The 14134-nt window shown below is 41.6% G+C and overlaps 2 protein-coding genes across 2 annotated transcripts; both read left to right on the top strand.

The window, feature by feature from the left end:
* Positions 1-5773: 5773 nt before the first annotated feature.
* TAF7 (TAF7 RNA polymerase II, TATA box binding protein (TBP)-associated factor, 55kDa) lies at positions 5774-8093 on the top strand. The gene has a single exon (XM_010850383.1). The coding sequence runs from the start codon at positions 6530-6532 to the stop codon at positions 7577-7579; it is 1050 nt and encodes a 349-aa protein (XP_010848685.1). The 5' UTR covers positions 5774-6529; the 3' UTR covers positions 7580-8093.
* A 4411-nt stretch (positions 8094-12504) lies between these two features.
* Positions 12505-13502, top strand: SLC25A2 (solute carrier family 25 (mitochondrial carrier; ornithine transporter) member 2). The gene has a single exon (XM_010850382.1). It carries the CDS (start codon positions 12505-12507, stop codon positions 13408-13410), a length of 906 nt encoding a protein of 301 aa, XP_010848684.1. The 3' UTR covers positions 13411-13502.
* The last annotated feature ends 632 nt before the right edge of the window (positions 13503-14134 follow it).

Here is a 14134-nt window from a genome sequence, read left to right as displayed (position 1 = left end):
AAAAAAGAAAAAGAAAACTAAGATCATGGCATCTGGTCCCATCACTTCATGGCAAGTAGATGGGGAAACAGTGGAAACAGTGGCTGACTTTATTTTGGGGGGGCTCCAAAATCACTGCAGATGGTGATTTAAGCCATGAAATTGAAAGACGTTTACTCCTTGGAAGGAAAGTTACGACCAACCTAGATAGCATATTCAAAAGCAGAGACATTACTTTGCCAACAAAGGTCCGTCTAGTCAAGACTATGGTTTTTCCTGTGGTCATGTATGGATGTGAGAGTTGGACTGTGAAGAAGGCTGAGCGCCGAAGAATTGATGCTTTTGAACAGTGGTGTTGGAGAAGACTCTTGAGAGTCCCTTGGACTGCAAGGAGATCCAACCAGTCCATTCTGAAGGAGATCAGCCCTGGGATTTCTTTGGAAGGAATGATGCTAAAGCTGAAACTCCAGTACTTTGGCCACCTCATGCGAAGAGTTGACTCATTGGAAAAGACTCTGATGCTGGGAGGGATTGGGGGCAGGAGGAGAAGGGGACGACAGAGGATGAGATGGCTGGATGGCATCACCGACTCGATGGACATGAGTTTGAGTAAACTCCGGGAGTTGGTGGTGGACAGGGAGGCCTGGAGTGCTGCGATTCATGGGGCAGCAGAATCGGACATGACTGAGCGACTGAATTGATTAGTAGTATATAGATTACATATACTATTATAATCCTCATAATAATCCGCTCTCTCATGGATACTACTGATTACCTCTATAGACTGAATATTTATGTCACCCTGCAAAAAAATTCATTTGTTGGAACTTAATGTGATGGTATTGAGAGGTAGGGCTTTGGGGAGGTGATTAGGTCATGAGAGTGAAGTCCTCATAAATGGCATTAGTGCCTCTGTAAAATGGGCCAAAGAGAGTTCCCCCATCCCTTTCACCATGTGAAGTCAGAGCAAAAAATGACTACCGCCTATGAACCAGGAAGCCTGCCCTCATCAGACACCAAAGCTGCCATTGCCTTTTTCAGACTTCTCAGACTTCAGATCTGAGAAATAAATTTCCATTGATTATAAGCCGCTCAAGTTATGGTATTTTGATACAGCAACCCAAATAGATTATGACAGTTGCCCATGCCCTTTCCTCTCTACCAACACTTCCTTTTTAGAGGGCCACCCTCTGTGTACTTAAGGGGCAGCTGAAACTATTCACAGTGATAGTAGGTTCTGATAGATCTAAGCCAATACTGGTGATCTCATTCCTCTTGCCCGTGTTTAGGAATATGTATTAAAGCAATTAATAATTAAAAAATAGTCCCAGTGTGGGACTTCCCTGGTGGTATAGTGGTTAAGAACCCACCTTGCAATGCAGGGCACATGGATTCAACCCCTGGTCTGGGAAGTAAGACCCCAAAGGATACAACGAAGATCCTGAGTGTGGCAACTGAGACCCAACACAGCCAAGTAAATAGATGTCTTTTTAAAAACCATGAGTTAAAAAATAACAAGCTTGGGGCAAGGTTTCTCAACCCTGGTACTACTGCAATATTTTGAGTTAGATAACTTTGTTGTAGGGAGGATGTTTTATGCATTATAGGATATTTAGCAGCAGCCATGAGATGCCAGTAGATCCCACAGGTGCAACAATCATCAGTGAATCAGACATCAGTGAATGTCTTTTCCTCCCCACCATTTTGAAAATACAGGCTTAAGGTATTCCTCTGGTGCTGGTGACTATGATTGAGCCAGGGATAGGCATATGGTCTAAGCTGGTCCAATCAAACTGAAAGACAGATTCTGGTTGGAAAGAACCACTCTCTGAACTTACCATGGACAAGGAAGGAAGTTCCTCAGTTACTGCTGGCAGGTTTCTTATGACCACAGACTTTGGAAGTTTACAAGGAGGTGAGGGTAAGGCTGAAAAAATACGAAAATATAAATAAATGCTCATTCTCCAAAATTAGCAACAGTTTAACAATTCATGCCAGACCATGATTCTATCCTGCCTAGAGGCAGCCATACTTCTAGAACTACACTGTCTGATACTGTAACCACCCATCCACATGTAGCCATTGGGCCAGTGGATAGTCCAAACTGAAATGTGCCTTAAGTGTAAAATACACACCTGATTTTGAAGAGTCAATAAAAAATAAGATTGTAAAATATGTCATTAATAATTTTATACTGATTACATGTTTAACAATATTTTTGATAATTAGGTTAAATAAAATGCTATTGAAATTAATTTAATGTGCTTTTTTTGGCATTTTAATATGGCCTCTAGGTAATTTAACATACATATGTAGCTTTCACCTGTGGCTCACGTTGTATTTCTCTTGGACAGAGTTACTCTAGACTATCTAGTTTTTGAGATAACACATTTTCTTATTGTTTAAACCAGTGTAGGTTGACCTTTTTTCCTATAGAAAGCTTCCTGTTTGATACAAGAGGCTGCTACATTATCGTTAACCTGCTTTTTACTGATTGTATACTGCTGGAACAGTATATAAGGTATATTTGGGGGGCATTTGCTATTTCCTCACTCCTATAATTTTCAGTTTCCAAAATATAAACAAGGCTTCTCCCAACACCCACATAACCTCCATAGTATAAGGAACTTGAAAGTGTATTAAAAGGAATTTTCAAACATACAGCACTAGCCTGATCGTGATACTCCTTTATCACAGGTAGGAAGCCCTTTGAGGCTTGTTCCCACAGTGGGCAATTTACTGCTTCACAGAAATATTTGGTTCACCAGTATCACAGATATTCTATGGAACAACCACAGGAGTGTAATTCTTTTATTAACTCAATGGTTTCTATATGTCAAATGGATTTGATGAAAAAAAACTGAATTTATCAACAGACATTAAGGTAATGGTGATATTGCAGTGCTCTTAGCTCTAGGATCAGTGTAATTACCCCTTATAAATGACATTCAGAAAATGTATTAAAGTAAAGGCAGAAAATATGTTTCACAATTGAAGGAGGTAGATACTTTTGGGGTAACTTCAGTTGATTCTTTCAATTATCTCTGACAACCTTCTATTTCAAGGTTTACTAACTGAAATAGATCATAATTTTTGAAAATCTAAATTTCCCACAATTTATCTCAAATTATTTTCTGTGATAAAGCTATTTGAGCATCATAAAACTCACAGGCAATTGAAATGCAAAGCAATATTTGGATTATTCTCATGTATAAGCATGGCCGGCCTCAGATTATATAGGATTAAATAAAGCATTATGCAGAAGCCAGCATGTTAAATTCATATCCATGAGTTAACTAAAATTGGGTACAATTAAGGGACTAGCACATTGGAAACTTTTCTTCAAAAAGAGGAAATAGATCATCCTGGAAATTATATATACATCAGCACGGACATGCCTCTTGAGAAACCTGTATGCAGGTCAGAAAGCAACAGTTAGAATTGAACATGGAACAACAGACTGGTTCCAAATAGGAAAGGGAGTCCATCAAGGCTGTATATTGTCACCCTGCTTATTTAACTTCTATGCAGGGTACATCATGAGAAACACTGGGCTGGAGGAAGCACAAGCTGGAATCAAGATTGCCAGGAGAAACATCAATAACCTCAGATATGCAGATGACACCACCCTTATGGCAGAAAGTGAAGAAGAACTAAAGAGCTTCTTGATGAAAGTGAAAGAGGAGAGTGAAAAAGTTGGCTTAAAGCTCAACATTCACAAAACTAAGATCATGGCATCCGGTCCCATCACTTCATAGCAAGTAGATGGGGAAACAGTGGAAACAGTGGCTGACTTTATTTTGGGGGGCTCCAAAATCACTGCAGATGGTGATTGAAGCCATGAAATTAAAAGACGCTTACTCCTTGGAAGGAAAGTTATGACCAACCTAGATAGCATATTAAAAAGCAGAGACATCACTTTGTCAATAAACGTCCGTCCAGTCAAGGCTATGGTTTTTCCAGCGGTCAATTATGGATGTGAGAGTTGGACTATAAAGAAAGCTGAGTGCCGAAGAATTGATGCTTTTGAACTATGGTATTGGAGAAGACTCTTGAGAGTCCCTTGGACTGTAAGGAGATCCAACCAGTAAAGGAGATTAGTCCTCAGTGTTCATTGGAAGGAATGATGTTGAAGCTGAAACTCCAATAGTTTTGTCACCTGATGCAAAGAGCTGTCTCATTGGAAAAGACCCTAATGCTGGGAAAGATTGAGGGCAGGAGGAGAAGGGGATGACAGAGGATGAGATGGTTGGATGGCATCACCGACTCAATGGACATGGGTTTGGGTGGACTCCGGGAGTTGGTGATGGACAGGGAGGCCTGGTGTGCTGCAGTTCATGGGGTCGCAAAGAGTTGGACAGAACTGAGCCACTGAACTGAACTGAACATTCTTCAACACATTACAGAACAAAGAACTAAAGCACAATTATGTGCAAGTGCATAATTTCCCTTCAGACTTAGCATGAAAAACCAAACTGGGGTCAAGTATTTAAATTCCACCCCATGATATGCAATATCACAGTCTGCTGAAACCAAATGGGACACATTCACATCTGCTGTTTGCAAACTTCCGGCCTCCTAACAATTAGTAGGACCCTTGAATGGAGAGGAAATGTCTATCAAGTGACTCTCTTTCATTTTAAGGCAATACAGAATGTATTTTCTCTCACAAATTATTAGAGGATTTAGATTATATTCTTCCGATGGGTCAATTTTTTCATTCAATTACCAAATATTTGTTATCTCCCACGTTTTGATATGAGGCACTGGGACCAGATGAGCACACGGTTAGATTTCTAATTATCATGGACCTTCCAATCTTAGGTGAGGGAGACAATAAGTACAAAAGAAATAAAGTGAGTTTTCTATATGTTAATCACATTTTAAGCATGTCCCCTTAAACTTAAGATGCAGGTGCTGATATTTTAGAGAATATAATTTTAATTTTAATGATTGTGATACTCTACCAAATTGACCCTATTAATAAATGGAAATGAACAGAAGTGAAAACTCTTACACTGTTAGTCTGAAGTACTATAAATCCATGTTAAGACTACCTGACAACCTAAAGAGGCAAGTAGAAAAGTTACCTGAACAGTAGAGGTGAATTTTTTTTTAATTCCAAACTAAAAAATTACTGGCAAATTAGTGGCAGGGTGTAATACTTCAGTTAAAGGTTAATCAGACCATTTGTCTTTCAGACAACGGTCTTCAATGAACACGGGCCTCCCGAAGAACACTACGTTCCCTGTTTACATTTATACCTACACCTAACACATTATAAAAGAAATCACCCTTGTTGCCTCAGGAAGTCTCCAAAACACAAACAGACCGTGAGTCACAAGCCCCCTAAGGACACTTTAACTATCAACAAACACAGAATTACATAGTGGGCAGCACGTCCTCACGCCACTGATTCAGGTACTTTAAAATCCACAGGCATGATTAGTTATGAATTCTTTTATCGGCTCCAGATTTAAGAACATAGTCTGGGAGACTCCGAGATGTTTCCAGAAACAAACACTATTTCAGCACGGACGGCCTATCTCCAGCAATCACACGGAAGCCTAGGAAGTAACCGGCCCCCGGCGAGCTAGTAAAAGCGCTGGCTTAGCAGAAGCAGGTGAGACAATCTTTCTTAGAATTGCTTTCCGTAAACACTTTAAAGGTAGTGGCTGTTTTGGAAACCTGATCCCCACCCTCTCGTAAATCTAAAATCTCGCGAGATAACAAGCCACGCCGAACGGCGTAATCGCGAGTTGCGCCTGCGCGCGCTGAAACAGCCTGCACTTCCGCCCAAGGCGTGCTGTCACTCACAGACTCCTCCAGTCCTGCGGGGTGACGTAACGCTTTCTTTTCCGCTCGCTCTGCAGCTCCGGACAGAGGTACGCCGAGCTGCGGAGTTGCAAAGTCTGGCGCTCAGAGCTGCGGCTCTCTGCGAGATTTCACCTTGCTGGTTCCGAGTCATTTCACCGATAATCAATAGCGGATCGCTTTGCCAAGTGCCGGGAAGAACAAAGGAATCAAGAAAGAGACGCTCGGCTCCCGGCCTTGTTCTGAGTGGCTTTTTCCGCTCGTTCCTGTCCGGAGAATCTGGATTTATAATCGTCACTGGATTGTAAGTACCCGAGGCGAAGAGAGCTCACTACGCCCCGCATTTTGAATATCTTTGTTCCGGGAGAGTTTGTGGTTTGGGCGTTATCTGCTGAGCCTTACTTTCTGTGCCGAAAATCCGTAGGAGCTGCCATTTGCTTTCTCTGCATTGTTCTGCAGCGGCATCTAGAGGTTGAAACTTGGCGTTGCAGCTAATAGATTTAAATGGACATAACTGAATAAGACAATGCATCAGTAACAACTGGTGTTCAGTCACGGCGTTTTAAGAAAGACTTGGGGCATAATTAAAAATATATGCTTAGCTGATGTTCTACCTAGAACTCTTTGTAATTAAGGATTCACGTTTATAAAGAACTGGTCTTTCTGGTGAAGTACCTGGAACTTTTTAGTGCAACAAGTCGTTATTAGAGAAAAAGTGAATTACAAAGAAATAAAAATGAGTAAGAGCAAAGATGATGCTCCTCATGAACTAGAGAGCCAGTTTATCTTACGCCTACCCCCGGAGTATGCCTCTACTGTGAGGCGGGCGGTACAGTCTGGCCATGTCAACTTGAAGGACAGACTGTCAATTGAGTTACACCCTGATGGGCGTCATGGAATTGTCAGAGTGGACCGAGTCCCTTTGGCCGCAAAATTGGTAGACCTGCCGTGTGTTATGGAGAGTTTGAAAACCATTGATAAAAAAACCTTTTACAAGACAGCTGATGTCTGTCAGATGCTTGTCTCTACAGTTGATGGTGATCTGTATCCTCCTGTGGAGGAACCAGTTGCTACTGCTGATCCCAAAGCAAGCAAAAAGAAGGATAAGGACAAAGAGAAAAAATTTGTATGGAACCATGGAATTACTCTGCCTCTGAAAAATGTGAGAAAGAGAAGATTCCGTAAGACAGCAAAGAAAAAGTATATTGAGTCTCCAGATGTGGAAAAAGAAGTAAAGCGGTTGCTGAGCACAGATGCTGAAGCTGTCAGTACCCGCTGGGAAATAATTGCTGAAGATGAGACAAAAGAAACAGAAAATCAAGGCCTTGATATCTCTTCCCCAGGAATGTCTGGGCATAGGCAGGGCCATGACTCCTTAGAACATGATGAGCTTCGGGAGATATTCAATGACCTCAGCAGCAGCAGTGAAGATGAAGATGAGACACAGCATCAAGATGAAGAAGATATAAACATCATAGACACTGAAGAAGATCTGGAAAGGCAGCTACAGGACAAACTAAATGAATCAGATGAACAGCACCAAGAAAACGAGGGAACCAATCAGCTGGTTATGGGAATTCAGAAACAGATTGATAACATGAAAGGCAAGCTCCAAGAGACCCAGGACAGAGCAAAGCGACAGGAGGATCTCATCATGAAAGTGGAAAACCTGGCTCTCAAGAACAGATTTCAGGCTGTGCTGGATGAACTGAAACAGAAGGAAGACCGGGAAAAAGAGCAGCTCAGCTCTTTGCAAGAAGAGCTAGAATCACTCCTAGAGAAGTGAGGAGTGGTTTCATACTTAATTTCATTACTGTGAGAGGTCAGCATTGAAAGAGAAAATGTTTTTGTTTTCATCGCTTGTAAAACTGCAGTAGTTCGCAGTTTCTTCCACTGTATTCTTTTGGATTTGTCTTGTAGACAAATGTGAATTTCTAACTCATTTGTCTTTTGGAACCACTTTGCTAGGTGTTTATCCTGTAGGAAGTAGGAATGTATAGACAGATAAATGTAGAGAGTTGTAGGATTAGTGGAGTGAAAAGTTCAACTTAGTTATTAATCACAGCTTCATTGCAGGACTTTGTGGCTGTTTCTCTGATTAGAAGCTTCCATTGCTACTCTGTGATGACATCTGAGGTAAATCAATAGAGTCTAGTCTGGAGGCAGTAAAGTTTGTTTGCTTATGTTTTTTGATGCTATAGCTAATTTTCCAGCTATTCAAAGCAATTTTTCGTATTTTTGCATTGCAAGTCATTTCGTAATGTTCAACAATAAATAAAAGCAAGTTAAGTTTCACTTTATAATGTGTCTTGCTCTTTTCGGGGTAGTGGATATTATCCTCTTCTGAAGTGGTTTCCTGGTGGGGTTTAATAGATTGACCAATTGGATTCTGTTTTGTAGGAAAAGAAGCAATTATGTTCGATTTTAAGAAAAGAACACAGCAAGGGCAAAGAAATTGGGCAGTACCACCTTTACATTATGTTTCCAGTCCACCTGCTCCATTTGGAGGTTAGGAAATAAAGAGCCTTCCTAAACTATCTGAATGTTTTTTCCAGCCTAATCTCCCATTCTCCCACTGTTTTCAATCCTGAGCTTATTTACATTTTTTTCAAGGAGTTTAATTACTCCTCTTCCTCTATAATAGTCTACTGGGATAAGTACTCTTATGCACATCTGTCATACCAGAGTCTAAGTTACCTGTTGCTCATATCCTTACTAAGCTGTTAATTCACTGAGATTAGGCATTTTGCCTTTTTAGTCACTAAAGAAGAGAAAAGCAGTTAAAATCACAAGGTCAGGTGATGTAGTGCCTGAGTTGAGTGATCTTGGGCAAGTAAATCTGTTTGCCTCAATTTCCTCATCTCTACCTAAAGTGGAGGTAATAATATCATCTACCTTGGGACCTTTGATTTTGGTTATTGAGTTAATACATACAAAGGATTTGAAAACAGTTCCTGGAATAGAAGCAAATTATTGCCTATTTTCTAGGCAGTGATTACAAACTTGAATGAAAGAGTGATCAAAATGGTAGAAAAGTCTATGAAGAAACTTAAATGTTGACTGATTTCAAATTAAAGAATCTAAATCAAAGCTTAAACTACAGCAGAAACAGTTTTTCAATACATACATCTACAGCATAAGCATACTGAGTTTACTGTAGCTTTTTTTTTTTTGTTTGATTTATTTATGGTTTTGCATAAGGCCTCCATAATGAAGAGTAATTATCTGTTACATAAACTTCAAAAGAGAACAACTTAAGATCCATTTCCCTTCATGTAAACCCAGAGTTTCCAAAAAAGACTCACTTTTCTCACAGCTCCCTTGTCTGATGAGTGTGATATATAGTTGGGCTACAGTTTTCAATATTTCTCTGAATTTGTGAACAGAAATTGAATTTTTTTAAAAAAGTTTAAAAGAGAAAAAACTCACTGAAAATTTTAAGCAATGCAGAAATTTTACAAATTCTTAATTTTACTCACTCCCCTATTACTGGTCGCTTAGGTTGTTCTGTTTTAAATTTGCTATTATACAGAATGCTGCAATAAGCATATCACTGTGGCCTTCTTTTTCATTGTATTTATAGATTAGGTACATGGGGGTCTTTATGTTCAGTTCTAAATGTCATAAAGCCTAGACATCTTGAATTTATAGATCAAATGTTTGAGATGAAAAATTGAGACAAATTGTGACAAGTCAAGTCTCTGAAGGACTGTGTCTTGAACTCTGCTTTTTAATGTTTTTTAGTATCCAGTAAGAATTCTGTGTAAAAACAGACTAGGAAAACTGCTCACCACACAGGAAGTATAGATGTTGGCCTTTCTGTGTTACAGATGCCCAGCTCTTTCACACTACAGAGCTTTGCTTTTATTACACTTAAATTTCCCTTTTTCTGAAACGTCTAGATCATGGCTAGCTTTTTGTTACTCAGCCCTCAGTTCAGACTTTACTTTCTCTGGTAACCTATCTGGCTACTCAATCAGATATCTAGGGAACTTGTGATGTGGGTATGCATCTTCTTAAGAGTGATGAACTTCACTGAAAATATGGAAATTTCATTGCCATTATTTTCCATGTATGCTTGGGAGTACATGTGCTTAAATTTAAAACAGAAGCATCATAATTTTGATTAAGTTAGAATCAGGAAAAAATGGTTTCAGATGGTTAAGACTGCCTTTTGTCTTGGGCAGTGTTACAGTATATTCTGTAAACAGTATATACAGTACAGCTCCAAGTCCAGCTGTTCAGTATATTTTATGGAACTTGAGTTCTGGCTGTAATATTTGTACAACTATGTCTGACTGTTCAGTGACGTTCCAGACCATTTTTCTATTAATGCCCGCATGATCCCTGGCACTGATTACTAATTTGGTTTTTCCAAAATATACACATACATGAACTTAATGCAGAAGCTTAATGATTTACTGCAGTAACCTCCATCTCTTGTGTTTGTAAAAACTCAGTATGTGCTTTAAAAATAAAAAACAATTTTTAATATTTAAAAATAAAAAAATAAACAATAAACCATATGTCATTAATGGACAGTTTTAAAAGCCAAAACATTTTTTAAAGACTCAAATATGATAGGACTAAAATTTTTTTTTCTAGTTTAAAATGGCACATTGTTCTTGTGAATCTCTTTTCTCTCCCAGAAAGCCTGCTGATACAGCATAGCAGCCCCTAAGGGAAAGAATAGGAGGTGAGACAGCAGGGGATGAGAGATGTCAGTCTGTTTTGATAAGACCAAAGCAGGTGAAGGAATGATTAATTCAGAGGTGGCAGAAAATTTCATGCTAAATGTCTACAAGGAGGTATACCAAGGAGAAACAAACCCACTTGACATAGACACTGTGAGCCTGGCCGTTTGTGCAGGCCATTTCCCAAGGAAAAGGGAAGGTGTGCGGCTAAAAACAAGATTAATTAAAGCCCAAGTTCTAGGACTTCCCTGGCAGTCCAGTGGTTAGAATTCCAGCTTCCACTGTGGAGGGCACAGATTAGATACCTGGTGGGGGAACTAAGATCCCACAGGCCCGGCAATGCAGTCAAATAATAAAAAGTCTGTGTTCAGAGTGGTTGGATATCCAGGAACCCTATCTCACTGGAGGAAGCCAGATGACTTCCTTACCCATCCCACAGAAGGAAAGTTTATTTTATGGGTAAACTGAACTAAAGAAGGCCCAGATGAAGGCTGGGTTCTACAGCATTTAAACAAGGGAATTGTGTGAAAGTCTTTTCTGATTGCAGAATGTCAACCCTCTTCTCCCATTTGGTCTCCTTACATAAGTACTTAAGGCATACACTGCCCCCTCCCCCATCCCCAAGCACGGACAAACAGACATATTGGAAGATTGGAAGATTATTCTCTGAAGAAACCATGTGGTACCGGGGAAAAGAAATCCAGGTACATTTGGGCACTCTAAAGAAAAGACCAGGTCACTATTTTCTATGGCAATGAAGTCTACCTGATGACAAACACTTATCTATCCATGCACCATCTGCTTTTAGGTGCTGCACTTTAAAATATTAGCTGATAGCCAAAGGATCAAAGAAAGCTTTCAAAATGAATCATTAAAGCCCTCCCCATTTTGTTTTTTAACCCCCAAAGTTAAATACCGCCTAGGGCTTAGAACTTAAACTTTAAGAGCATTGGTTCCAACGCTGGGATTATAAGCATCTGGGAGGAAAAAGTGTCCTGGCAGCGGTACCCTCCCTGATGGCCCAAACCACATCTTGCCTACTAGGTCTGTGGTCAATTACACCCAGAACTTATGTTGCACAAAGGTGCATGGCTCCTCAACGAGAGCCCGGAAGCACCAGAACCACACAGCTCTTTTCTATCAACTTTCTTAGCTATATATAAATATCTCTTTTCCAAGCCGATTGTACAAGGCCGTGCCCTACCTCTAGAAATAATAAGGGCTCTGCGTCCACTAGCGCGCAGGGATCCAGGCCCAGAGCCTCGGCGATGTTGCCACGAAATAAAGCTTCCGTCCGCCTCAGGCCTCCCTTCCTGTCCCCAGGCGAGCGAAGCGCCACAACTGGAGAGAGGCCCGGCGGTCGGCACATTTGCGAAGCTGTTCCTCTCCGGAGACGATTAAGGGTTTTCTGACCTGTAGGATACACCGACAGTCAGGTAACAACCCTCCGGCCCCCCAACCCGTGTTTGTTTGTTTTCTCTATTATAAACCTTTGTCTCTGAAGATTGACCCTTTGACTCCAGGCGCGATCAACTGGGAGCACCTCCCATTTTATTTGGCCGAGTAGAAAATGCGGGAGGCCGGGGGTCTAGCCGTATAGGAAGGCATTTCTTCCTCCGCTGCAGCAGCGCCTAGAGTTTCTTCCCCTAATCTCAGGAATTTATCGAATAGCTTTCAACTGCTGTATTGTAATTCATTTGAAGTGTTTATCTAGTCCGTCCTCGAGCCCGCCGGAGCTGGGACGGCCTGGCTGAGTGGAGCTAACAGGCGGCGGAGCTAACAGACCGCAGCGTCGGGCGTCCCGCGGTCACGCGGAGCGAGGAGCGGCGCGCGCTGGGCCACCGCCGGGGGTTAGCGCTGGGCCACGGTGCGCGGGGAGGGCGGCCCGAGGCCTAATCTGGGGTGTAAGCGGCTACTCCAGCTGGGGAGAGACAGCCAAGAGTAGGGGGTGGGACACAGGACGCCCGTCTTAAACTCCAGAGAGTGGACTTCTGCGGAGACCGGCGGGGGGGCGAACATGAAATCCAGTCCTGCTATCCAGGCTGCCATCGACCTCACCGCGGGGGCCCTGGGGGGCACAGCGTGCGTCCTGACCGGGCAGCCCTTCGACACTATGAAGGTGAAGATGCAGACGTTCCCCGGCCTGTACAAGGGCCTCACCGACTGTGCCCTGAAGACGTACTCCCAGGTGGGCTTGCGGGGCTTCTACAAGGGGACCGGCCCCGCGCTAATGGCCTACGTCGCCGAGAACTCGGTCCTCTTCATGTGCTACGGCTTCTGCCAACATTTCGTTAGGAAAGTGGCTGGACTGGACGAGCAGGCGAAGCTGAATGATCTGCAAACTGCGGCCGCAGGTTCCATCGCCTCAGCGTTTGCCGCGCTGGCCCTGTGCCCCACTGAGCTCGTGAAGTGCCGGCTGCAGACCATGCACGAACTGGAGATGTCAGGGAGGATAGCCAAAAGCCATGATACAGTTTGGTCCGTCGTGAAGAGTATCCTTAGAAAGGATGGCCCCTGGGGCTTCTACCACGGACTCACCAGTACTCTGTTTCAAGTAGTACCAGGCTATTTCTTCTTCTTCGGTGGCTATGAACTGAGCCGATCGTTTTTTGCCTCCGGGGGTTCAAAAGATGAACTAGGCCCTGTCCCCTTGATGTTAAGTGGTGGAATTGCTGGCATTTGCCTTTGGTTTGTCATATACCCCGTGGATTGTATCAAATCCAGAATTCAGGTTCTTTCCATGTTTGGAAAACAGACAGGATTCATCAGAACTCTTTTAAGTGTTGTGAGAACCGAAGGAATAGCAGCTTTATATTCTGGTCTGAAAGCTACTCTGATTCGAGCGTTTCCTGCCAATGCAGCACTATTTTTGGCTTATGAATACAGCAGGAAAATGATGATGAGCCAGTTTGAAGCATATTGAAGTATCTTGGTGAGTCGGAATCCAAATACAAGCCTTTGGGGACTGTAACTCGGTTTCATGAAGCTCTAGACCAGTGCGGTATTATTGTTGACTTCCTGGGAGCTTTGTTTTTGTCTTTCCTTCTTATACTCTTAAACTTTATAGAAGAAACTTCATTTTATATCATATAATTTCAGCCCATAATTGTATTCAAATAGAAAAATTGCTGCTCTTATATGTTTGGTGAGATACACAGCATGAGTGGGTGGTCCTAGGTACCTAATCTGAAAAGCTAAATATAGTTGGGGGAAAAAGAATTATAGTTGAGTTTTTGCATAAATCTGCATATGTACGTGCAGTTTGGTTGGTTATGTGTTGTGTGAATTAAATAGAGCTTGGTTCCTGTGTTTAATCTTATGTCACAAGAAAACACCGAGTTAAGCATGTTTCTGAAGGTGCTTATAAATGATTGCTTAGTCCACTCAAGATGCAGGGTCTCTGGAAAACTCTGCTTAAAATGTGCACTGTTCTAGCCAATTAAAGTTTTTAAAAAGTTTTTGTGTGGTGCTTGAAAACCAAAATATCCATCTGCAATTTTTTGCATCTACAATGATTCATTTATTTTATTTTTTACTGAGTAACTGATTTATAGCATTATATTTTTATTTCTATGTACCCTACAACGTGCTCACTACCAAAAATAATTTATTTTTTCTTTCATTACCATATAATTGATCCCCTTTAT

Source organism: Bison bison, unplaced genomic scaffold (genome assembly GCF_000754665.1).
Source record: "Bison bison bison isolate TAMUID 2011002044 unplaced genomic scaffold, Bison_UMD1.0 scf7180017864291, whole genome shotgun sequence".
Lineage (NCBI taxonomy): Eukaryota > Metazoa > Chordata > Mammalia > Artiodactyla > Bovidae > Bison > Bison bison.
Note: the sequence above shows the minus strand (reverse complement) of the source record. Positions and strands in the feature narration are given on the sequence as shown.

Bases quoted from the DNA above. Each gene is read 5' to 3' on its own strand.
- TAF7 (XM_010850383.1), top strand. From the start codon at position 6,530: ATGAGTAAGAGCAAAGATGATGCTCCTCATGAACTAGAGAGCCAGTTT.
- SLC25A2 (XM_010850382.1), top strand. From the start codon at position 12,505: ATGAAATCCAGTCCTGCTATCCAGGCTGCCATCGACCTCACCGCGGGG.